Source organism: Pleuronectes platessa, chromosome 4, assembly GCF_947347685.1.
Source record: "Pleuronectes platessa chromosome 4, fPlePla1.1, whole genome shotgun sequence".
Taxonomy (NCBI): Eukaryota; Metazoa; Chordata; class Actinopteri; order Pleuronectiformes; family Pleuronectidae; genus Pleuronectes; species Pleuronectes platessa.
In genome coordinates, this window is record NC_070629.1 from 1781816 (window position 1) to 1809705 (window position 27890).

Genomic DNA, 27890 nt, shown 5'->3' on the forward strand with positions numbered 1-27890 from the left:
TCACAAAAAAAGCCTGCTGGATCCACACCCTAAACCCAACAGGAAGTCTGCCATTTTAAATGTAATGTACAATTTTAGAAATTGTACGATGCGTCACTACATAAACACATCTCAAGGACAATATTTGGCAGGTGTTGCAAAATGGTTCAACAGTGCAAACAACTGCAAACAGGAAGTAGTTATTCTTATTCAAACCTCATTGGATTGACTAGAAATTTCCGCAACTAACTCCAGACCTTTTAGCTGAATCGTGAGAAATAATCAACAAGCATTATCCAGAGTCATCTGATGGACACAGGGACCCATCGAGTCTGAAGGGGGTGCCTAGTAGTGCGCCTCTTGACTGGGATGTGGCGGACTCCGAGCGGTCCTGTCGTTCCCTGACTGCCGCCACAGTGCGAGGGCCCATTTATACCTGCGTGTAGGTCTAGCTATTGTTTTTGTCAAGACAATGCACCAAATGGTAACATTTATGTTTAGTGGTGAACATGATTCACTTGCAAAATATCAAAAATCTGCATATTGAAATCAGCAAAACATGATCTGGTTAAAAAGAAAAAATGCCAACTCTGTAAAACATGACAATGCATTGGGTTGGATAAGGTTGAGTCCAAAACAAGTGAGATGTTGACATTGTGGGATACGGACAAAGAGAAGTTTATAAGAAAACAAAATATGGGTGGGTTGTACATAATGAACATTTGTCATTAGTATGACATTTTTATAACATTATTAGAGAACATAAAACATATAGAAAACACCAGAGCAGCGGACAAAGACTGAAACGTAATTACATACAACTATATCCTAAGCACTTGTTTCTAATAACTGCATACTTTTTATGCCATATTGAGTTAGTCATTGGATATAGTGTATATTATATAAATTTGTATATACATTGAACAGCCAAGATACTGCACAGAATCCTAAAACCCTCAAACTACAATGCCTCTGGTAGAGGAGTGACACTATGGGTCTTTCATGGAACAGTTCTGTGAGTCACAGTTCTCATGCCTGAGATAATCATATATTCTCAGGAATAAAGCAGGTCAGAGAGGTCCATATTTTTTCTGAAGATGATGGAAAACTCTTTGGAAAGTAGTTGGTGGAGCCTAATACCATCGCGAATGTACACCCAGTGTTCACCTGTCCAGTCATAGCGCTTTGGTCCACTGCAAACACAAAAGAATGAAAGAAATTTACTGACATGTTGACATTAGCTGTAATCAAACCCCTTTTCAAAAAACCCACTCTAGACCCAGAGGTTTTAGCCAATTACAGATCAATATCTAACCTCCCCTTCCTGTCTAAAATCCTTGAAAAAGTTGTTGCCAATAAGCTGTGTGTTTCTCCAGGAAAATAATATATATGAAGACTTCAGTCTGGGTTTAGAGCTAATCATAGCACACGGACAGCCTTGGTAAAAGTCACTAATGACCTTCTAATAGCTTCAGATCAGGGATTTGTGTCTGTCCTCGTTCTGTTAGTGTCTGTCCTCGTTCTGTGATAGTCTACGATTGACTATCACATATTATTAAGAGACTAGAACAGTTAATTCGCATTAAAGGAACTGCCCTAAGCTGGTAGAGTGATCTGTGCGCACACCAAATTTAACCACGGTGTTCCACAAGGCTCTGTGCTTGGCCCAATTTTATTCTCATTATTAGGGTTGCAAAATTCCGGGAATATTCAAAGTTGGAAACTTTCCATGGGAATTAACAGGAATATACGGGAATATAGGGGAATTTACGGGAATAAACTGAAAATATTGTGGATAATTTATACTAACTGTATTTACCTCGTCATATACAGACATAAATATATACATTTTGTTTTGTCATAGGCGGATTTGAGCCCTGAGGTAACTTTGGGCACTTGACTATATGCTTCTGGATCTTTGTGTCATTCTTAACATAGGTCTTTGCACAGTATTTGCAAATGTACACAGCCTTTCCTTCAACATTGGCTGGGGTGAAATGTCTCCACACATGAGATATATAGCCCTGCTGTAGTGTGCAGGATGCTGGCAATTATCTGTGCATGTGATGGAGAAATGCACAGTGCAGGGTTGAAATTCAACGTGCAGCGTGTGCTGCATTCCATACATCTTTAAAATAGTTTTGAATGACGTTTTTATTGCTCAGCGTTTAGTTTGCGTATTTTTTATTTTTTTTTCAAAATTCCCAAAATTCCCAAGCTCAATATTCCCATGTTTACCGGAAAGTTTCCACCCCTTTGCAACCCTACTCATTATACATACTTCCACTAGGAAACATTACCAGGACACAATTCGTAAATTTCCACTGCTAAGCGGATGACACCCAGTTATATTTGTCAATAAAACCTGAACAAAGTAATCAATTAACTAAACTTCAAGCATGTCTCAAGGACATAAAAACCTGGATGACCCACACTTTTCTCTTATTAAACTCATATAAAACAGAGGTTCTAATACTTGGCACTAAACACCTTAGAGATACATTATCTGATGAAATAGCTCCGCTAAACGACATTGCCCTTTCTTCCAATGAAATAGTCAGGAACTTGGGAGTGATCTTCGATCCTGATTTTTCCTTTAATATACACTTAAAACAAATTTCTAGGACCGCCTTTTTACACTTGCGTAATATCTAAAAAATAAGCCATATCCTTTTGCAAAAAGATGCAGAAAAACTAGTCCACGCCTTCGTTACAGCCATCAAGCCCCTCTCCTGTGGAATAATCTCTCACTTTCAGTTCGGTAAGCAAACACCATCTGTACGTTTAACGGTAGGCTTAAAACCTTCCTTTTTGATAAAGCTTATAGTTAGAGCTGGTCCCGGATGATCTTAGACCTGCTCACAGTTATGCTGCTATAGGTCTAGAAGGTTGGGGGACACATGGCACACAGAGCTTCTCTTTCCAGCTTCTCCTTCCTCTTCTCAAATCATTATCACATCAAAGTAATTCATATCTCGTCAATACATGTTACTGACTCGACCCCTTCCCCGGAGTCCCTTGCCTTATCGTCCTCGGATCCAGGGCCACAGCTGTGGCCACATTATGGATTACAATCTGTGGATCGCGTATCAGAGATTGTAATGGTGGATCACGGATTCTGTATCGTGCTGGCTGATTGGGATAATAATGGCGGATCCTTTATCGTGTTGGCATCTGATAATGGTGGTGGACCACGATCGAGGTGGCAGCTGATGATGGATCCTAATTGGCTGCAGTGGACAATGACTGTAGACTAAAGTGGCATCCGATCTTGATAGCGGATCACGATCTTGCTGGCTGCTGACCATAGACTATGATTGCAGCAGGACTGCTTGATACTAGGGATGGGCATAATTAATCGACGATCGATTATTGATCATTAAGAATTTCATAAATTACATTATTTTTTCATCGACGAAAAAAATCGATTTCGTTATGTGTCAGGAGGTAGGAATATCCGAGTTGCCCTGAACGCAGCACAGCGAGGATGTTAGCAACTGGAGGAAGCAGCCCGGAGCTAGCTCCGCTGATCGGCTTCATGTCTGCACACGGACCCTCAGTCCACGGGGAAGGGAGGGGTTCCGGGAGTGAGAATGTGACAACAACCGTACTGAGAGGTCGAGAACCGTCAAGTCCAGCTAGCTCTCAGCCGCTAGCTGCTGCTCTCATCGGGCTTAAGGGCACAGCAGCGCATATTTTCAAGTGTAACCAGTGAACGGATCCCGTTTAACTGCCACAAGAGTTGTTCATCTTGCAATAAAGATCTCAATGAGGAAACACGCTGTGTTTTTTATATTTTCACTGCATTTTAATATAGCCATAAATAGTGAACTTTAATATAAAAATATGAATGATTAATCAAAAATCAATCGTTTATTCTCCCAACGATCGATTAAGACAATTTAATCGAATGCCCATCCCTACTTGATACGTAGTATTTCTCCTTAGATACTTGCTATAACCTTAATCATGATGATGTTCTTCTTTACACTTGACATCTATTGCACTTCTGTCCGTCCTGGGAGAGGGATCCCTCGCATGTGGCTCTCTCTGAGGTTTCTACGTTCATTTTACCCTGTTTTTTTGTAGTTAACTCTTGTTAAGGGTTAAGGGCAGAGGATGTCACACCATGTTAAAGCCCTATGAGACAAATTGTGATTTGTGAATATGGGCTATACAAATAACATTTGATTGATTCGATTTTTCAAGGTAATTTTTTTGTCTCTAACCATCTCAAAAATATATTTCTATGAGGCTTGGTATTTCTCAATTATATATATTTTTGGCTTTGTTGGTGATTTGTGACTTACAAGATGATTTGTGACGTAAATAGGCAGCTTTTGAGTAAAGTGCTCCTTTATACAAGCTTTGTTAGTCCCATAGACAGACATGCACTGACCAGCTACAACATACAGCAGCAGTGGATACAAGGGAAATGTAGGGCTTGGACATACTGCTCAGTCCACCTGAGGACTAGCAGATGGAAAGTGTGCACAGACGGTTACAATCCTCTGATAAGGATGAAATGTTTCATAATATCAACAGGGGAAATAAAGCATTTGTGTCTTAAATCATCAATAGCTGATCTGATCTCTACCACTATCTAATCTCTACATTATCCAGTGAACTAATTGTGGTTATTTCATTGAAATTAACAAATTTAGTTTTGTTAGATTTAGTGAGTGTGTACCTGGGTTGATTTTATTCTAAAAATCAAACTACAAATACTGCACTGCAGTTGTATCTCTCTGCCAACCGTGACATGTCTACATACATTTGTTTTCCAGATTAAAATAAGGTCACCATTATTTTTACATTTGACCTTGACCTTTTGACTTTCGACCACCATGATCAGTTCATCTTTAGTCCAAGTGAATGTTTGTTCCAAATCTGGAGACATTCCCTCAAGCTGATCTTAAGATATCACGTACAAGAAAAACAACATACTTTGTGAGGCCACTGGGACATTTGGTTACCAAAACCAAACTAGTTATTTCTCCAAGACCATCGCGACAGTTCAAGGGAACATACTTAAACAAATGCCCAGGGATTCCCTCAAAGCATTCATCGCATCCCCGACAATGTAATGCATCCATTACTGCTTTACAGGAGGGTATTTAGAGATCGGCAGGATTCGCTGATCTTCCCTATGAAACATATACATAATTATACTGTGTTTACAACTTCAACCGGACTTTTTTAACTGTGGGTCTCACTATTTTGCCAACAGAAACTTCAATATCGTTTGACATTTTCCTCATTGTAATATTTACAGCAATTTATGACAAATTAAGTGTTTGATTTAGTTAAAAACTGAGACGTACGCAGGGCAAGTAAGCAAACTGTACATAAGACAGGCATGTAAGTTATTTTAAACTACAAAATACATCATCAGTCAAACTTACTGTAATTTGGAGCTGTGATTTTGTATTGCTTGTAAAAAAAAGGCACAGACATGTCAAAGCATGAACTGTATTTTTTTATTCCTGAGATGATATTATTAAAGATGTAACCCTGCTGCACTCACACTTTTTACACTGTCATGGATGTTCTGTTGAAAGACAGTAAAAACTAGGGCTACGTTGTAGCACTAGAGGGCCAGAGCACCCTCACGTTGAAGCCTGTTGCGGTCGGTGGAGAGAGCGATCGATGACCAAGCGCACGTCTCCGCGTTGCATGCGAGACGTGCCTAGTTTGGACTCGATTAAACAATGTATGTCCGAGATACAAAGCCACGTCACGGTCACACGATGTGACGAAAAATATATCTCTAAATCTGTTTATATCTCCATCTTCTTGTGATGACACTCATCTCAATTTGAAGTTGATCTGATGATAGCCCTAGGACAAGTACTTCAAAGTAAAAATATGGAATATGGCCAAAATGGCCACTAAATCCCAAAATGGCGGGCTTCCTGTTGCTTTTTTCATAATGCTCCTTGAGACTTTTTTCTATGATTAGTCAAGATACACCTGTGTCCCGATTTTGGAAACCTAGGGGCTGCATTCCAGGTGGCGCTGTTGATCCATTTGGCTACGCCCAATTCCAATTACTCCAGAATACGTACAATTTTACCCGAGCACCTCCGGTGGGAGGTCCTATTGAAATTGAAATTATTATTATTAGGGCCTGAGCACCGAAATCGGTGGGAGGCCCTTTTGAAATTGAAATGATTATTAGGGCCCGAGCACCTCCGTTGGGAGGCCCTATTGAAATTGTAAGGATTATTCTGAGCGTTTTTTCAACGTGCTCAAAAAGTTTTAAAAGTTTGCAGTAAATTAGAAAGTGGTGAAAATGTACGTATTCTGGAGTATTTGGAAATGGGCCCCTCATTTAGCATTCACTGATCCTCACGAAAATGAGGATAGTTGTGTATCATGACCAGATGCACAAAAAAGCCTCAAGGAGCATTGTGAAAAATGCAACAGGAAGCTCGCCATTTTAGTTTTAGTGGCCATTATGGCCATATTCCACATTTTTACTTTGATGTACTTGTCGTAGAGCTTTCATCAGATCAACTTCAAATTTTGACGAGTCTCATCACATCAAGATGGAGATCTAAAGTTATTTAAAGATCGATTTTGATTACACGCCATCAAAACACGGGCTTCTGTATCTCGGACATATTTGGTCCAATCGAGTCCAAACTAGACATGTAAGACAAGAGTCGCGACCTGAAGACATCTATACAGAAATCGTGACTTAAAATGACAGCGCCCCTTGGTGGCAGCAGGAAATGTCTTGTTTTTGGTATGTCTTACACTTTGATGTATTTCTCCTCATCAACTTTGCGAAACCATGTCAATCCGTGTCAAATTGGTCTGAAGACATTGATAATGTAGGCATAAGATTACTGTGATTTTTCATCCTGCGGATTATTAATGGCGCGGCATCAAAGTTCATCAGCTCGCCATGACACACAAAATTGCTGTAACTTCCGTGTTTCTGGGACCATCTCCCTCAAACGACATGTGTGTATCAACAGCCCCCTCCTGAAGATATTCAGATGGTTTTAAGGAATTGGCGTGGCAAAATAACTGACTAGCACCCCCAAAAGGGCAGCCCCGGCACTGCGATTGGTCTACATCTACAAAAATCGATAGGGACATATGTCTTTTCATAGCAAATAAATAACTCTCTTGGACAGATATGCTAGATCACACAGGAAGCCCGCCATTTTGGCCATATTATACACTTCTACTTTGATGAACTTGTACCAGGGCTATCATCAGATCACATGGATTAAAGTTTTCCGTCGCTATGACGGATTTCCGTCAACTCCGCTCGCATAAGGCTAAAAGAGATCGATGCAGATCCGAAGAGAAAAAAAAATAGGGGGGGGGGGGGTGTAACACTGATATGATTTGCATAACTTCACCAATCAGCTGTGATTTGTTTTAACCTTTTGTTTGTGAACCATGCCTTGCGTCTTTCTCATGTTTGAATGGATAAGTTGACGCGGCATTTTAAAAAATAATCCATGCGTTGGCAGAGCATTGGAAATAAATCCCCATGCGTTGTGCTTGGTTTTCTTGTGTTTGGCAATTTAGCTAGTGTTTCGGATTAAGTTGAGTTGTGGCAAAAAATGACTGTTTGAACAGATAGACCATCTTGTGTTTCGCTTTGATCAGTCATGGCCACCGGTGTATCAATCATCGTCGGCAGATACAGAAATAATTAAATAAAAAGTTCTAAATCAACAGACGTCTTAAAATGCTCTCCTTTTCGTTTGGCCTGGACCTACACGATGTAGAGAATTATTGAAAAAGGAGCAGAAGCGTGAGAAAAGGCTTACAATTAAAGAATCAAAGAAAGAAAGACGAGCCGACGTTTATATGCCTATAGGCTATATTCAGTGTTGGGAAGGATACTTTCAAAACGTATTTCGTTACAGAATACAGAATACATGCCTAAAAATGTAATCTGTAACGTATTCCATTACATTAACTAATCTGAGTAACGTATTCTGAATACTTGGAATACTTCCGGTTTGTATTGCATTTTTTAAGTGTAGGATTGCGGCGTTGTTATTGTCAGTGGAGCAGCAGCAGTTTAAACTCTCTCTCCGCCGATGCGGCGGGCCAGCTGGATGTCCGGCTCCCATCCACTCCCAGCTCTGTGCGGGTCCCACCGGAGGCTGAGGGGTCGCGCTGCGCCAAGGCTGCCTCGCGCCGTGCAGCGATTGTTTCGGCGTCGAGTCTATTTTTGTTTGCGCTTGACGCGAGCGTATCGCGCCAGTAAACACACTGAAAAATGATTTTAAACGATATTAATGACATATTTTATATGATATAAATGATAAAGTATGCATCCCATAGTTTGTATTCCCCTTCTGTTGTCCTGGAGTTTTAATTTTACCAATTTTACCAATCACATTATTAAATGCCCCCCTCTGCCCATCCACTACAAGCAGTCATAAAGATAAAAAGAGAGGGGGGGGCTCCCCATTGGCTTGAGTGGAGAGTACGTAATTTACCCTCGACACCCGACATTGAACGGAGCAAACAGCGGAGAAGTTCTTGAATATGGATGACATTAAATTAGGACGCTGTTGCAGTTAATGTTGGAGCAACAAGTGACCATATGCTTTTATACTACTGGGTCAACGGGTGATATTAGCGCTGCCCGGCGCCTCAGCGTCCGGTGTGAACCCGGCATCAGCCTCGCTGGCCTCCTGCAGAGTCATGACAGCGGAGCTCTGGGAGCGCAGGTCGGTCTTCTCTCACCAGGCGCTGGAAGGGCAGCTTGCGGATCAGCAGCTCCGTAGATTTCTGGTAGCAACGGAACTCTCTCAGAGCCACGGTCCCGGGCCTGTAACGGTCCCGGGCCGGTAGCGGTGAGGCTTCTTCACGCCGACGGGGGCCGGGGCGCTCTTACGGCAGCCCTGGTCTCCAGCTGCTTCCTGGGGGCTTTGCCGCCGGTGGATTTACGAGAGAGTGAATAAACTCGTGAAACAGAGAAGTACCGTCATGTAATCCACTGATTTCAACAATGTAACTGTATTCTGAATACCATCTATTTAATTTGTAACTGTAACGGAATACAGTTACTCATAATTTGTATTCTAAATACGTAACGCCGGTACATGTATTCCGTTACTCCCCAACACTGGCTATATTTACAAAAACGCAATTGCGCGGACTGATCCGAAAGCCATTTATCCTTCTTCTCTCTCGTTTTGTATTCTGTGCAATGAAAATCAAGAAGCAAGTAAAAATCGAAGTTATCCATGTTGTTACTGTCAGTGCATTATGAGCCTATATCTAGGCATATTTGTTGGAATGTGTGAACCAACGCAAATCAGATAACTGCAACTTTCATGCAGTCTTTAACGAACATTTACGCAACATGTGTGTTGGCCAAAATAATATTGCAAATATTGCTTAATACAATTTGGTTTAGCCTACTTTTAAACATATGAACTATTTAAAATTATACTCGGCCTGGATTTTGGAGCACATCCAAACATTTTCATACTTACACCTGTCTTCACAATGGTAAGGAGAGCAAATTGATGAGTTCAGTAATCCGGCCCGTCTACTCATGCACGCCGCATGTTCCGACAACACCAATGAAGAACACACCCCTCCGTTTTCGATTTTTGGCTCATTTTACCTTACTGTTAGATTTATTTTTTAATGTCAAAATATTGGTTGGAGATATAGAACGGGCGCCAAAATACGCGCCCGGGAAAAAAATAAAAAATTATAATTGTGTTGTTTTTTTGGGGGGCGCATTATTTGGCGCTCCCCCTCTAGATGGCGCTCCAGGCGGCCGCCTATACCGCCTGTAGGAAAGGCCGCCACTGCTATCAAAGCAGCAGTCACTTTGCTTTCGGTTTTGGCAGCATGGACGCCCTTCTACTGAAGGAAGGCACTGATGTGTCGGAAATCGATAAAACGGTAAAAAATAAGTGGAGATGGGCTTGGCTATGCGAAGTAGGTGATAATGGCAAGCCATTTAGCTCTTGGTGCAAACAAATGAAAATGCCAGGAGTTTGCTTTTGTGTGGTGTGCCATAAAAAAATAGTGTATGGGAGCAATGGCAAGAAAGTCCTTTCACGCCATCAGTCTCAAGCTAGCCATAAGGCTAATGTTAGAGCTCTTCGGCACACATCATCATTGCCTGGTGCTGCAGTCACCACAACAGAAGTAGGTCCCTCCATGGCTGATCGTGTCTGCACGCAGAAAGTACGAATTTGCTCTTTCATAGCAGAGCATGACCTGTCCCTGACCATATCACAGCCCCTTGTCAACCTGATTCGATCAGTTGCAGAAGACCAGAGCGCACTCTCCAGGCTGTCATTGTGCAACGCACACGCCTCCTACTTGTGCACACATGGCATTGCAGCCTATTGCAAAACAGAGTTGTCCATGAAGCTACAAACAAAGATGTTCTCTTTGAATGCAGATGAGGCAACTAATGTTAATATGGACAAGATTTTAAATGTGCTTGTACGGTTCTTTGATGAGGATTTGGGTAAAGTTGTATCCCAGCATTTTGGATCAAGGAAAGTCAACATTGCAAATGCCTCAACCCTCAAAAATGCAATCGAAGAAATCCTCAACTCATACAATTTGAACTGGGATCAGGTCATGTCTGTTTTGCTTGACAACTGCAGCGTCATGAGAGGAAAGCGATCTGGAGTGGAGACCCAGATCAGGAAAGAAAACAATGCACTCCTTGACATCAGTGGAGACACGGTGCATATGGTGTCAAATTCTGCCAAGGCCCTTTTGAATCCATTCAAGAGTTGTGTTGAAGAATTCTGTACGGATGTGTATTATGACATTGAAAAGTTTCCAAAGCAGAAGGAGCTGTTTGGAGAGTTTCAATCTCTTCTACACATGAAGAACAAGAGCCTGATCCGCCCCATCAGCAGCAGGTTCCTTCAGATGCTGGAGGTGTGCAACAGGATAAGGGAGCTAGTGGATCCACTGATTGCACACTATTTCAGCTTCCTGTAGCCCCATGATCAGCGCAAATACAGGTGAGATGCCAGTAGTCTAGTCTTTCCTTTCAATATTTTCTTCATCAAATGTGTTAAATTAAATTTAAAGTCAGATCAAATGCAATAATTGTATTTACTCTGCTTACTCCTCTTAGTCTTATGTATGTCCTATGTTTGTATTTAAATGTTTTACAGATGGCTGCTCAACCAGGTTCTGCAGAAGCATGGGGTTACAGCTGAGGAAAAGGCTAGGATGGATGTACTACATCAACAACTTGCCAAATCAACAAAGGGTCAAACCGATGTAAATAGTGACAGGAAGACAAGAATCTGTGTACTTTTCACAGAGTTCAGTAAGCTCACACCTCACTCAGAGAGGGCTACATCAAGGCAGCTGCATTCCTGATAAAAAACCTCCCCTTCAGCAACGCTATCATTTCCTCTTTGTCTGCACTGTCACCTTCATTGATCCAGGACCAAAACGTGCTTACTGCATTTAGCACTTTGGCCAAGGCTCTGCCAAATGTCATCACCACTAATGAACTGGGCGAGCTGGATGAAGAGGTGAGGGCCTACCAGACTGACCTGGATCTGGAGGACAAGGCCAAAGGTTTTGATGAGAATTCTGCACGTATTGATGCTGACTGGTGGAGGGAAATCTTTGTAATGAAGACACCAGAAGGCTCAATCAGATTTCCTGTCTTGGGCAAATTGGTGAGGGCACTGCTCTCTTTGTTTACTGGCCCTCTCGTTGAAGGTTCATTCAATATAATGGATGATATCATTGAGAAGGATAGGACCAGGTTAAACATTGAGACCTATGCAGGCTTGGCTGTGATCAAAACACACCTGAAGGCAGCAGAACAAACAGCCTCTAAGATGACAATTAGTGCTGCAATGAGGAGTTCGTGTCTCTCATCATTTCACCGGTACAAATGCCATCTTGAGAAGAAGAAAGAGAAAATGAATAAAGAGAAGGATCGGAAAATCAGGGAAGCATTAAAAGTCCTCTCAGCAGTGAGGGCGAAGAAGGTGAAAAAAGCTTCCACCTCTTCATCATCTTCATCTACTTCTGCTGCCAGACACTCCTCCTCCTCCACTAGAGCCTCCCACTCATACAGCTCAAGAAGAGCCATGTGTGCAACCAAATCTTCCCACCCTTTATCCTCCAAAACCAGAGGAGCTACCCCTGCAGGCCACCCCCCCTCCTCCTCTTCCTCATCTCCCTCATCTGGAAAAGCTAACCCTGCAGGCCACCTCCCATCTTTCACATCCAGAAAAGCTACCCCTGCAGGCCACTTCCCATCTTCATCATCTGGAAAAGCTACCCCTGCAGGAAAATCCTTAAAAGGCACTACTGCAGGAACCTCCTCCTCCTCCTCCTCCTCCACCTCTACCCCTGCAGGAAAACCCCTCTCCTCAAAAAGCACGCCTGCTAGAACCCCCTCCACCTCCTCCTCCTCCTCTACCCCTGCAGGAAAACCCCTCTCCTCAAAAGGAACTGCTGCAGGAACCTCCTCCTCCTCTTCCTCCTTATCTACCCCTGCAGGAAAACCCAGCTCCTCAAAAAGCACTCCTGCTAGAACCTCCTCCTCCTCTAACCCTGCAGGAAAACCCCTCTCTTCAAAAGGAACTCCTGCAGGAACCTCCTCCTCAAAAGGCACTTCTGTTGGAACTCCCTCTTCCTCCTCCTCCTCTGGCTCATTTAAAGCCACACCTGCAGGAAAACCCTTTTCCTCTCCTCCTGGGCCAAAAAAACCTCCCCAGAAACGGGCATCAGGTGTCCTGAAGTTAGATGACTTTGGATTCACCACTAAAAGGCCAAAGAAGTAGACCTTTTCATTTTCTCTTCTTGGGTCTCAGTGTTTTAACTTATTTAGTACTGTTATCTTTTAAGTTTTAAGTTATCTTTTTGTGTTACACCGTTTTGTTCAAACATTGTTCTCTTTAATATAATTGTTCTTGAAAGCATTGTGGAAATAAATGCTTGCTCTGACAACTTGTGCAGACGTTTTGTCATTTATAGCCCATTAACACGAATGGTGAAGTCTTGCAAAAAAATATTGGTTTTATGCCCTAGCTTTAAACTAGTAAGTGATAATGGACCATGTAAAGTTTAAATATCGAGGCGGTAAGCAGCCACGACCCAAAGTGAGTGCCGATTTTTTTTTTCAGTCAGATGATGTTTTTTTGCTTTAATCCCTGAGATCAACTTCAAATTAAGATGAGTGTCATCACAACAAGATGGAGTTGAAAACTGATTTAGAGATCGATTTTTCGTCAAAGTTTGATTAAACGCCATCATCAGAATTGTGACATTTCCTCAAACCGTGTAAACATTGATGTGCAGCGAAGGATGGTCCTTCGCCAAAGGACACAATATTGTCATAACTCCACTGTACATTGTCCTATCACTACCAAACTTCTGTAACATGATAAGAATACAAGACTGAACAGCTCTATGTGTCAATATTTCCTCAGTGTCATAGCGCCACCTACTGATTCGCCATGAAACAGGAAGTACTTGCTAAATCCACTCTGCATTATCCATCCGGCTCCGAACTACGACCTATGATCACAATCCTGACCTGAACAGCTCTTTATAAAAATATTAGTTCAGGGTCATAGCGCCACCTACTGATCAGTGTGAAATTAAGTTGTGGTAACACTGTCCAATTGACACAAAATTGCTCACGCTACATCAAAGCGCCTACTTGAACAGAGCTATATGTCTGTGCATAATAATAGTGATGGCGCCACCTACAGGCAACAGGAGGTAACCTTTGTTTTACAACTAACATTCGATTTACATAACATTTTCCCAGTGTGATGTGCAATTGATAGCGTGGACCGTAATGAGGAATTAGCAGGCAAGGATAAACATCGCATGACGGACGCAGGAACTGAAGCGTTTATCCTCGCCGCAGAGCGCAAAACACATGCAACGCGGAGACATGCGCTCGCTCATTGATCGCTCTCTCCACCGACCGCAACAGGCTTAAACATGCAGGTGCTCGGGCCTGCCAGTGCTACAACGTAGCCCTAGTTCTGATCGAGTTTCATTCATTTGATTCCTGTCTAAAGGTGTTTATGTCCATGAACTGTCTTGTCTCAACATAGAGGTGACGCTTTGAGTGGGTAAAACAAGACTGATAACTGAAAAAGGAGATTCACACCGGTGCATTAGAGATTCATACTAAAGGAATCATGCGTTATACAATTTAAAAGTGTGACTCTGCTGTGACTTTGCAATTTAGTATTAGTTTTATAGATCAGCTTAATGTTTATTATTTCATTTTGGTTTGCTGCAGGTGACATTTACATTGTGGTAACAGCTAAAAATCATTGTTAGAATCAAGTTAATAGTAATGCAACATCTCTCCGCTACAAGGGCACAGATGCAGGTGACTGAGAACCGCTTTGAGATAGTGTGATATGTATATCTTACCTGGTGGGGGAAGAAAGCCAGATCTGTCTGTTTGGTGTTTGTTTGTTGATGACGTAGGTCCCATGGTCCCCACCTAACTTCACCGTCAAAACACCACTCTGTACATGGATCAAAGACAGAACACACACCTTTAATCAATCACAAATATAAATAAACTAGACTAAGGCCAAATCCCATTTCACCCCTTAGCCCTACCCCTTGATTTTTAGGGTTATCTTGCCCTTTGAAATGGAGTCACAAGGAGAAGTGGTTGAAATCTTCCCCTACAAATTGAGACCAGTGTTAATTTTGGCAGCTATTTTTGATTTAGTCTTAGTCTTAGTCTTTTGACGAAAATGCATATTAGTTTAAGTCACATTTAGTCATTTTTATCTTTCTTAGTTTTAGTCTAGTTTTAGTCGACGAAAACTAATTACATATTAGTCTAGTTTTAGTCACATTTAGTAGCCACATTAAACTCCTTTTCTTCCCTTCTCAGGCCCAGGGACCCTGTGTTGTGTCTAAAACTGCATAATAGTCTAGCTTGCAGTACTTAGGTTGTCCATTAGATAGCCCTACCAGCATAAGTCTATAGCAGGGGTCGGCAACCTTTACTATCAAAAGAGTAATTTTGCCCCCTCTTCCCCCAAATAAAATTTGTCTCGTCCGCAAAACATATTTGATAACAAAGCTAATAAATTTTAATATAAAGTTAAACAATACTAAACTATAGTTTGTTGCATTTACGAAATTATAGAACGACAATAAAGAAAACACTTGACATTTTATTGCTATTTGTACCTGTTACAACACAGGAAAACACCGAACGCTTATGAAGAGAAGAAAATACACAGGCAAGTGTAGGCCTACTTTGAAATAAATTAAACACAGAACTTTGTAGGGCTATTTGAGTCCTCCGCGTATTTGAAATGTATGAAATAAGAAGTACCCTATTTTGAATTAAATAAAAACATATAGCTTCAGCCTAATAGCTTAGAAATATATATTAAGTTTTAAATGTGAAAACAAAAAGTGAGAGGTCAGGCTGGAGGCGAACACAGAAACTGAAACTCGGTACAAACCAACTGCAGCTTCTGCTCTGATCAAGAAGCTGAGGCACTGATCTCTGAGCAGCTGAGACCAGATAAACTTTTCACTGTTTCCATAGCTAAGAAGCAGCCGGTTCACGTGAAAGAGCTCTGATCTTGTTTCTCTGAGCGAGTGAGCGGGGCGGGGGCGGAGCCTCGGGACAGGTGGGCTATCTTGGGCACACACACACACACACAGACACACAGACACACACACACACTCACTCGCCCGCTCCTGATACTTTATGACGGCCTGAAACGATGATGTTTAAAATTATTGTGACTTAGTCAACCACCAACATTTTCGTCTCGTCTCGTCAACGAAAGTTAAAATAGATTTAGTCATAGTTTTTATTTTCAAAGATCCGTTTTCGTTACGTCTTCGTCTCGTCTTCATCATGGGAAAAAGATCGTTAACGAATAGTTTTCGTCATAGTTTTCGTCAACAAAATTAACACTGATTGAGACAGCCCTCCAAGAAGCCGTTACATCAACAGTTGTCGTCATCAAAACCCAACACGTCATCAGGAGTCGATGCAGAAATACTGGACCATAATACAGTGAAATGATATTAAACCAAGATATAACAATCATTATCATAAAAAGGTTAAATAAATAAAAATATATGTATAAACTGCACACAACCAAACAAAAAAATATAGAATGACTCTCTAAACAAAAATTGCTTCTGAGTAAATATTTAACATTTGGCTCAGGATAGAGTTAGGCCTTTTCATTTAGCTGGTGAGGAAATATGTTTAAACAGGAAACAGGAAATATGTTTAAACAGCCTTTGCTTTAGTAAATGGTCAAACTGTTTACAGTGTAGTGTTTTGGTTTTAAGACAGCAAATGAAGGCAGCTCCAAAAAACAAAACTTATTATCCCCTGGGGACCTGAGTGTGAGTGAGCAGTCCGCCTCATTCCGGGAGAGAAGATTGCAAAGTCTTAGGTTAACAATGTGGTCACGCACGGGTAAAGGTTATATAAAATATTGATCTGTCCTTTTTATGAATCGATGTCGGATCATTCAAATAATGATCAATTTAATCAGAGAATAGACGGCCCTATGTCCATCCAAATTCTGACAGGGCGAATGAAATATTTGTGATGGGCAGATTCAAATGGCACCGAATAAAGTTGACCAATGGGTGGGTGTTATTGATTTAAAGGCAATTTAATTCACACGAGTTGACAAAGTCAATGACTCCCCCTGTACTACCGTTTGTTTCCCTCCGTTACACGACTGACGATGGCTGTGTCATCAGAGAACTTCTGGAGATGACAGCTGTCCCTGTTGTGTCTGAAGTATTACTTTTTACTTTTCTCTACAGTTTTGTCCTCAAACATATGAACAGTGTCCTTGGGTCCTGTGAAAGGCGCTATACAAATATAATATTATTGAAGTTCGATGTGCATAAAATGAGCAGCAAAGGAGAGAGCCATGTTCCCTGTGGGGCTCCTGTGCAACAACCACCTCAGACACACAGTCATGAAGCCTCACATACTGTGGTTTGTTGTTGAGGTAGTTGATGGTCCATGCAGCCAGATGGCAGTCCACTCCAGCTCCTTCAAGATTTTTCCTGAGCAGTGATGGCTGAAGTGTTGAAAACACTGGAGAAGTAAAATAAAACACGACTCTCACGGTGCTCCCAGTGTTCTCCCGATGCTCAAGGGATCTTTGCTAGAGGTAGATGAATGTTGCGTCCACACAAATGCCTGGTCACCACGCATACTGTCCAGTTTTGCAACCTTTAAAAAAAAAAACAGATTGCGAGCACACTTGCGTTAGCATGCTTAGGATCGTTTTTTTGCATGATCCCGTATTTTCCCAATTTCATGTTGTATCCTCCCCCTCTTTGAATTCATGTGATGCACGTAATTGATCCAGCACAGGTAGCAATGTTACTGAACTTAACTGCTGCTCTAATGACAAAGCTTCCTGGCAGGGTTGTCTACAGCTGTGTGCTTTTGATTCATATGTGAAATAATGCAGAGCATTTAAGCTTTTCAATTTAAAATGTGATCGATTCACCTGCATTAGCATAGATGTAATTTGGATATTAAAGGTTTGTCACTCACAACTTCAAGTAGTAACTGAAAAACAAATCCAGCTCATTTGCCCAGTCCTTGTCTCCAGATTCTGGGCACCCCCCATTGTTCGTGCTGTGGCCGGATTTGGTTGTCAGGCCTCTTCACACTAGGGCTGCAAATAACGAATATTCTGATCATTGATTAATCTATTGATTATTGAAACGATTAATCGACTAATCGGATTATGAATCACAAAAAAGCTTGAGGTTGTTCGCGGCATGTGATGACTGAAAATAAAGACAATAAAGATCAACACTTCATTCAAAAAATTATTTTAATGAACTTTGCTGCATATTAGGGAACTATTAATAAAAAAAAATTAGAAAAAATCAATTTTTTGTCCATTTAGAACCAAGGACAGACAAAGTGGTAATATAAAAAAATAATTTAATTCAAGTTTCCCTTTTTCCTATGAACCAAGAACAGGCCAAGCGCAAGTGCTGATACTAAAAATAAATAAAAAATCAAGCATCCATTTTTTTCTGTTAACAAAAGGACAGGGAAAGTAGCAGCAATAAAAACATCAACAAAAGCTATAGTCTCTTCGGACTGCATAATTGTGATTAAAATAAGACGTTTGTCAGGCAATAAGATAACATTACATTTTTAAACTCGTTAAATTTTGTTTATATTCAAACCATATTTTTGTGGTGGATTGTAGAATCCTGCACACAGGTATCGAGGGAGTTGCCAAGATAACTCAGTTTATAGAGCAAGCTAAATAACAGGCTCTTACCGAGGCAAGTCTGCATCGTCTACGTTATGATGTCAAACGTGCCTCCTCTTCAAATGCTCGTGTCCTGCTTCCATGGAAAGCAAGGTCCGCCTTACAAATATTGCAGGTAGTTTTTTTTTGGCTATGTTAAGGGTGACATTTTCCAATACTTTCGACTTTCTGGTGCCATCCGGGTGAGCAGTGTTCTCCACGCAGAAGTTGATGTAGTCCGTAAAGCACGGGGTTAGACTATAAATGTCCTCCCCGTATGGCTCACTAAGCACCTCCCAGTCAATGGTCTCCAAACAGACCCCCAGTGTCATGCTGGTCTCTTCAGACCGTTTCCTCACATGCCTCTTTGTTGGGGTGAGAGAGCTGAGACTTAATGTAAAATAAAATGTTTGTATTGATGGGATGACATGGCTAAATTGACATACAAACATGTACATATGAAAACAGTTTAAGCCAAAATATGATTGCCCATAATTGATTTGAAATGTGTTTAGCTGTGAGGGAAATTCACCAGCAAACTGGGTTTTCCGACCTCACTTTTGATTGGCTGTTCAGCTTTCAACTCACATTTATTATATATCAATAATAACTGGTCACCTGATGCTTTGGTGATAATTCATCGAAAAAATTTTATTCCCTCATTATATACTCACCACTATGCTGTGTGTTTGAGTCAACAAAACACTTTACGAGTCTCAGGGGTAAACAGTGTTTCAACAAAAGTGATCTCTTCTTCAGACGTAATAAAACAGTAAAAAACGATACAACATGGCAATGCCCGACAATCATTTGACTTGAAACGCTGTCATTTTCACCAGTTTTAGGTCTAAAAGCCCACAACCAGAAGTGGTGGTGCTAGCGGACATACAGTGCATCCGGAAAGTATTCACAGTGCTTCACTTTTCAAACATTTTGTTAAGTTACAGCCTTGTTCCAAAATGGATTCAATTCACAAAATTCTACACACAATTCACCATAATGACAAAGTGAAAAAAGTTTGTTTACATTTTTTTATTAAAAATAAAGAACCAAAATATAACATGTGCATAAGTATTCACAGCCTTTGCTCAATACTTTGTTGAAGCACCTTTGGATGCAATTACAGCCTCAAGTCTTTTTGAGTATTAAACTATTTCTGGGCAGTTTCTCCCATTCTTCTTTGCAGGACCACTCAAGCTCCATCAGATTGGGTGGGGAGCATCGGTGAACAGCCATTTTCAGATCTCTCCAGAGATGTTCAGTGTTTCCCCTACCATTATATTAGGGGGGCGCCCCGCACCCCCAACGGCACCCCCTGCCCCCCCTGGAAGGTCAAGTTCATTTTTTGATATAGCGCCAGATCTCAACATAAGTCATTTAAGATTACATTTCCTATAAAACAGGTCTATAGCTTGCTATTTTATTAAACAAACTAAATGGCCTTATGTTATTTATGTTATTTATGTGATTTACACGATGGCATTTCATTTCTGTCTCTACATGGTTGCGCGTTTAGATTTGGTGTGGTGAATATGGCAACACTCACTCTCCTGCGTGTAGCAGCTGGAGTAGCTCTCCGGCTCCGGGTCCAAGTACAGACAAGAGCCCAAGTGTTGCACGCCCTGCTCCAGACGAGCATCAGTCCAGTCATCACCGGATGACAGGGTTTGACCCAGCTTGGCTGTCAGAGGGGAAACTCCCCCTGGCTGTACAAGACCGATCTTGGTAAGTAAGTAAGGGCCCGTCAACGCGTAACCTGGATTGCCTGAATTTGGAAAGAAATAATGTCCGACATTTCTTTCTAGATTCAGGCAATCCAGGCTACGTGTGGACCGCCCTTACTTACTGTGTTCGCACATTTTCTAACCCGATGACGTGAGCGCACCACGCCTCGCAACCTCAGCCTGATGCCCTGCTGCGTCCCTTCATAACAGCAACAACATAAACCAAATCAATGTTGTTAAGAAGCTGGTTAGGATTACCAAACAACACTTTCATCAATCGTTGTTTAATCTATTTTCATCTGACCATTGTTCAAAACCGGCAAATCTGACGTGAAATTATTTTTATTATAGACGGAGGTTTCAAAACAGTAACTTAACACAAACAAGGGTTATGGCGAAGTGCATAATTGTAACGCGTCCCGTTAGATTGCTATGGTAACAGTAAATTCAGGTGGTAGAGAAGTAGGATCTCGACTTTTGCCTTCTTTCACTTTATGCGCATGCTCCACGACGTCTTTACAGCAATTTCAACCACTCCGCTCCAGCGTTTCCTTGACAGGGCTTCGTGTAGACGCAATAAACATAAGTACCGGATCCAAAAATGTTTCCGGATTCAGGTTACGTAAAACACAAACACACACACACACCCACACCCACACACACACACAGTCTGAGCATCACAGAATAGCCTGTCAACAGGTAAAAAACAGGGTTTATTCTATTTTTATTTGATCAATAAAATGTTTGGCTTTTCGGTGCTGATGCTGCATGTCATTTCAGGCAACCATGTCCTTGCATCAATTGAGCCCACAGTTGTCCTGGAGCACGAGGCTTTGGTGGGGGCATTCAAGTGCTTGTACTGGCTAATAAAGCATGAAATAGCCCACCACACCAACTATTCAGCCTTGCTGCAACTAGTTCATCTTTTGGACTGCAACTATTTTGACAAGCTCAATGTAAGCTTCTTTTGTAAATGTTTACCATATTTTTGATTGGTTTTGTCTTATGCGATGGCTATATTGACAATGAATTTGATTTTTCTTGCATAAAATTAAAGAATTAATATACTGCATTAAATTGTCAAGCTTCTTTGAATGTTAACCTTTCCAAAAAATGTTTAGATTGGCAAAAGCACCAACTATAGGTCACATCGAATAGTTGATGAAATGCTGGAAATTCTGGCCGCTGTCATCGAAAAGCCAATATTGAAGGCTACTTCTCAGTCACAAGCCATAGGCTTGGAGATTGATGAGACCACAGATGTATCTTTATGCAAACAGCTAGACATTCATGTGAGTTAGGTCTACCCAAAGTGTAACATTTCATTGACCTATACAATTTCAATATACAGATAATTGAAATGTATAAACTGTATCATATGGACATTATTAGATACTTGGACAACGAGGGGAAGGTCTTCTGCCAATTTCTGGATCTGATTTTCCTGACTGACAGGAAAGCAGATTCAATTGTGGCAGCACTAAAGAATAGTATTCACACGAAGGGCATCCCCACACACTTAGTATTTGAGTAAGTTGACCCAAAATTTGGATGACCCTTGAGGACTGGGGGCAATCTGCATCTCTGCTGAACAGGAGAGAGGGAGAAGAGGGGATGAAGCAGGAGACAGACAGCAGTACTGGCAAAGAATTAAATCACGGGTATGATTATGTGGCTTTTGGCTGACTCTACAGATGGAAATTCAATTTAGTTGTTGCAAAATTGTATTAATACTAATAGTTTACTGACATTTCGGCGAGGTTGGAGTCTTGGCTTCATTTGGGATACTCGGTAGCCAAGAAGCTACACTCCCTGACGACACTGCACACACAAAACTGAGGATACTGGCAGAGAAGTTTTGTTCCCGTGTCGATTTTGGCACAGACCTTGAAGAATGGGCCTCTTTCAAGGAGCAAGTGGTCGCTGGTACACTCAAGGTTACTTAAGAATTACATTTTCACATGACATTATCATGAACACTATACTGTGTTACTGATATCATTTTGAACCTTTTCAGAACAAGACACAGCTGGCCATACTGCCTGATCTGTCCTCAAAATATGAGTTTGGTGTCCTGTACCCAACTATGAGCCTGCTGGCTTCCATTGCCCTGACGGTCCTGGTCAGCAGTGTAAACTGTGAAAGGGACTTCTCAACCATGAAAAGGGTAATGAATACTTTTCACAATTTGGATGCTGCTTTAAGCTATCACTATTTTAAGCTATCAGCTATTACGTTTAAAGCCTAACAGTTAATGTATTTGCAGGTCAAGACAAACATCCGCATGCAGGCTGCAAGATGGTATCCTTGCAGCCTATTGCGGATCTCAATAAATGGGCAAGACCTTTCTGACTTCCCAGGCTCTGGTCATCTCACGCCTACACTATTGTAACTCCCTCCTGGCTGGTCTACCTGCTAGCGCCATCCGACCTCTGCAGCTCATCCAGAATCGACTGGTCTTTAACCTACCTAAAATACCTCACACTACTCTGCTCCTCCACTAGCTTCACTGGTTACCAGTGGCTGCCCGTATCCGTTTCAAAACATTAGTACTTGCGTACCGTGCTGCGAACGGATTGGGTCCAGTCTACATCCAGGACATTGTCAAACGTTACTGAATTTACCACAGGTGGGCTCTAATCAATTTGTAGAAATATCTCGAGAATGATCAGTGGATACACGATGCACCTGACATCAATTTTGAGTGTCATGGCAAAGGCTCTGAATACTTATGTACATGTGATTTTCTCCGTTTTTTATATGTAATCAATTTCCAAAAATTCACCAAAATATTTTTCACGTTATCATTATAGGGTAATGTGCGTCGAATTTTCAGGGAAAAAAATAATATAATCCATTTTGAAATAAGGCTGTAACACAAATTTTTTTTGAAAAAGTGAAACATTGTTAATACTTTCCGGGTGCACTATAGCCACAAAAACACTCACTTAGGCTAAAAACACTGGGTAAATGATGCCGTATGAAGTCGATTTACTTCAATAGTATTGCAACAATGTTTACCCCTGAAACTCTAGAAGTGTTTTGTGAACTCAAACACTTCACCCACCCCTCCTTCGGCATAGTGGTGAGTAGATAATGAGTGAATCTTTATTTTTGTTATCCTGTCTTCTTTCAATCAACAGAAACTAGGGATGCACGATATGGATTTTCCCTGCCGATACGATAACCATAATTACATGCATTACATGGCCGATACCGATAATAGTTTCCGGTTTCTTAAAGAGAAGTTCATAGCCTGTAGTTTATTCACACCAGAGGGTAAAATTGCAATATATAGTAAGCAAATATGGATGAATTAATATTCCATTGTTGACACAACAAAAACTGTACTGACACAGTTCTGAGTGTTCCTTTAGTTGTATGTGATGTAAATGATAAAACAACTTTAGGTGGAGGAAGATTTATCCTATTTAGTAGCAGTAAAAAGTAGGGATGCACCGATATGGAAATTCTTGGCCGATACCGATATTTAAAATAACAATCTGGCCGATAGCCGATACCGATATTTGTTTATTTTCTTTTTGTTGTTATTCATTCACCCTTTTGTGCCAGAAAAATAATTAAATCATTATTTAAAAAGCACTATTTAAGAAATGTTCAGCCCTTCATCACTCTTATCTTTTAATGAGCACAAATTGAATCAGATTTATGAAACAATCTTTGATTTAACTAAACTTTATTTAACAGAGACATATTATGCCCATTTTACCGCAAGTTGAAATGGTTCCTTGGGATCTTAATGAAATGATTGTAACATATTTTGGTCAAAATACCACAAGGATAATTTAAAACAGCACCTTTTTACCCTGTCTAAAACAGCCCTGTTAAAGTATCATTATAGAGAACGCTCTTCTCATTGATTTACGGTAGCAGTATTGCCCGTTTATTAGATGTGTTACGGCTTCTGTGTGTATGACGTATGTTGTCAATTCCCTTGTTACCTGTGCATGAGATGGATGAATAGAGCCGATGCACATGAGAATAAAGTACTTAAATAAGTACAGACGCTACGCTCATACTTTTTACACCAAGTTACACTGCGTGAGTCAAGATAACTTAACAAGCCCTCCTCAGTTTTACCTGTTTTTAGTGTCGGGCAGAAACCGTATCGCGTCAACACCCACCGTGGCCCTTCGCGATGCTTGTTTTAATTAAACAGTCGGATTCCCCTGGTCCGCACCAGTTTTCACCCCCCCCCCCCCCCCCCCCCCCCCCCGCGCGAATAGAGGGTTCCCCCAGCGGTCGCCGTAGCTGAGGTGATCCGCGAGAAGGGCCCGACACGCGTCCAGAGTCGCCGCCGCCGACCGCCGTACCCGGTCCCCTCCAACGGCCCGCCTTCCGCGCCGGCGATGGACACCGCCCCACGGTTCAAGAGAAAGAAAGCCCCCGCACAAGCTACGCCGTGAGGCGCAACCGGATGAGGACCTCCCGGTGCCGCACACTGAGCCTCCGGCGGCGCTGAGAGGAGGGCGACGGAGCGACTGCTCCCCCAGCCGCGGCACGTGCCCAGCGGTTTTACCACAAATATGAACATCGGCCAATGATATCAGTGAAAGTCAAGTTTATTACCGATAAGCCGATATCAGTAAACGAGGCGAATATCGGGCGCTACCGATGTTCGGCCGATAAATCGGTGCATCCCTAGTAAAAAGCAGTAAAAGTCTTGATACATAGCTATGAAAGGTTGTAGTTTTAAATTCCGCTCTGACCTCCCTACTGCTCTTTGTGTGTGTATCACAGACAGACATAGAGAGAGAGACACAGAGCGGGAGACAGAGAGAGTACTCTGTGTGATTCTATTTAGCAGCAGTAAAAAACACAAAAAAAAGTCTCGTCTTTGCGGAGGGACTAGTGGGAGGACATTTTTTATGGAAGCTGACAGAATAATAAGTATACAGAATAGTAGTATGTAATGGCTAGTGTATACCACACATGATATAGAAAAGGAAAAGCTTGAGGATAGCTTATGTTCTTTTAGTGCATGAGTGTAAGTTAGGTTTCTCTACACTTTGGCTTCATGTAACTTAAATCTCATCAAATGTTTTTCAAAAAAATTCAAAATATATTAAATATAATAATAACTCTATCTGAACAGAAATGTCAATTATTAAACAAAATTAGTTTAAACAGATATAAAGTGCATCTTTCAATGAAAAGACATGTACATTAGCTGGAATGTAGTACAACATAGAAGTGAAAGCAGTGCTGTGTTGATTTAATTGTGTGTAAAAAGTGTTGATACTACTTTATTTATATTTTCCTTCTACGAGATGCACTGTGATAAGGACCAGTCTGATGCAACATTTGTACATTAGCCAGAATGTAGCACAACAATCGAAGTTGAAGCAGTGTTTTTGTTCAATTAAACGTGAAAGTGCTATAAAAAGATGGTATCCCTAAAATGAATAAATAATCAATATTGATAAAAATGATCATGATTATGATTTTGGCCATAATCGTGCAGCCCTACTCTGTATGATATATTCAGAATTTTTTTAGCAATAAATAAAATCGAACTCACCTGTACATAAAAAGTCATCCTCACTGTCGCTACTCTTTTTTATGTTTAGCAACTTTGATGGCATCTCAGGGTGGCTAGCGGTGAGTGTATCAGAGCTAAACATTGGAGCTATTGCAAGGCTGCCAACCAAAGCCACAGGATTTGTTAAGTGGCTAGAGCCCCAGATGTCATTGCACTGTTCAAAGTAGCACCAGGTTTGTCAATCATTGCCATTCTGGCCATTGTGGTCCACGACCTGGTAATACGGTTTCTTCAATACCTTTAGCTCGGCATTAATCAAAACCTTGCCTCGTATGTGGTCATGGTCACGTAAACAGCAGTTATCTGGTTGTAAATTACCAAGTCTCTCTGAGATATTTACTTCTTCCAATGTGGCGTCAGTTGGGTGTTAGAAACGCCATAACCATAGATGCAGATTATATACCAGGGAGCAAGGCAGACAAAGATTGCAGAAACTCCAAAGGTCCTTACTTGGGCATTTTTGTCCACACATACACCTACTCCGGAGAAACTCCGGAGACATGCGAGTGCATGTCTGAAAGCAGATTTTGTAATAACGCCCACAACTGGGAACAGTAAATGTCTATTCCTTGCCATGGTGATATTATTCACCATGACATAAGAGACATTTTTGAGGGGTCTAGCATGCCTCAATATGTATTATTGAGTGTTTTGACCAAGGTATGGCATGATGTCTTTTTAGTACCCCCTACAAATTTGAAAATGAAGTAGCTCTCACAGTGCATTTCACCTAGATATATGAAATTTGGTAGGCAGAAATATCAGCCCAAGACTTCAAAAAAGTCTCCTGGGTTTGTGACTTTAATCGAACATGAAGTCCACAATTTAGGATTTTGTGTGAAATTTCTCTGAAAATAGGTCTTTAAAAGTCTTTAATGAACTACTTCGCAGATTGACAAAACCTGCTTCATTTATAATATATTATAAATGTTACAGCTAGCTGTTCCACAGTAAAAATTAAGAAACAGAGAGACTTACAGAGAAGACAACATCGTAATCAGCTCCAGTGAAAGCTTCTTCCGTCAGGTCTTCAAAGTAATCAGTCAGAGCTCCCAAAGTGTCCTCTGCCAGTTTCTCATATGCTGCTTCCGAAAGCTCACTTTAGGAAAAATCGACACAAAGTAACATGTTTATTAACCATTCAATACCAGCAATGATGTTTAGCGAGGAAGGGAACAGGGAATTACCTAATCTGCACAGGGGCCGATTTCTCCAGCCTTGGTAGTGTCAGATGGACGCTTTTCCTCCATCTATGACCATCAACTCTGCTCTCAACCCACTGACACAAAAAAAACTGGGGTCAAACACCAAACAAAGTGTACAAGTACAAAAAAGACTCACAGGTTAGCAAGGTTTTTCCTGGCCAAAAATTTTGGCCACAGAAAAAAAAAATGTATGTGGTGGTACCGATCAACCAGACAAAAAGGGGGGTTTCTGCTGTAGTAGAATTTGTAGGAAAGTTGAACAAAGTCTGTCGTCTTTCAATTCTCTGTGCAGGAAAAGCCCCGCTTAGTAGTCGAAAAGCACTTCAGATTTCTTTCTTTTCTTTGTTTCTCTGTGAAATGCACCTACTGTTCACATTATTATATTTTTTATTGAGCTTTTCATCTAAAACAGCAGCAATGAAAGTGTGTGAACCGTCTGACATTCCAGCTTGGGCTAGAAATTGTGGAGCAATCTACAAAAAAAATCGTGAAAACTAAAACTTTCAACCTCTTTAAACTTAGTATGGAAGCAGGACTTACTTTATTCAATGGTGAGCAGAAAGGGGCGCGGCCTGGCAGCACTTGTTTGGTAAGCGGACCAATTTTCGGGAGGTATAAAAGCCTCCTCACCTAGAACATAAAAGGACATAGGGATGTCACAATATCCACATTTTATAGTCGATACTGATAACGCGAAATTTTCACGACTCTTGATGCCACGGAAAAATAGAAAATACATCCCATTTACTTCAACACACACATTTGAATATTTAACGTGCAGAGCTGATTTCCACTATAACCCGTTTAATTCAAATTAGTAATCTCTTTCTTCTTTATAAAGCTGCAAAAGTGTCGTTCAGGTCTTTACGACTTCACAAGCTCTACTGCCCTCACTCGCTCGCGATGACACAGACAGGGTGGTGGAACTCGGAGGTCAGAAGACGTCACTACCTGGTTACAGGAGCTCCCGATTCTCTGCGTTGTCAGTACGTTGAGCTGGGTATTTGCACGTTGAAACGTACGTGAAGAAATACAAGGAACTTTAGTTAACAAAAGCATGGTAGCCCAGGATGGGTTGGTTTGTTGGTCGCTCCTGCTGCTTCTTCTTCTTTTTTTTCTACTTCTACTTCTTGTACTTCTTGTGTTCTTTGGC

The 27890-nt window shown here is 41.2% G+C and overlaps 1 protein-coding gene across 1 annotated transcript; it reads right to left on the reverse strand.

The window, feature by feature from the left end:
- Positions 1 to 461: 461 nt before the first annotated feature.
- Positions 462 to 27890, reverse strand: fxn (frataxin). The gene is made up of 6 exons (XM_053420501.1): positions 27689 to 27890; positions 27278 to 27367; positions 26720 to 26811; positions 26511 to 26631; positions 14380 to 14477; positions 462 to 1172 (listed from the first exon to the last, which is right to left on the reverse strand). The coding sequence occupies exons 1-6, from the start codon at positions 27794 to 27796 to the stop codon at positions 1034 to 1036; spliced, it is 648 nt and encodes a 215-aa protein (XP_053276476.1). The 5' UTR covers positions 27797 to 27890; the 3' UTR covers positions 462 to 1033.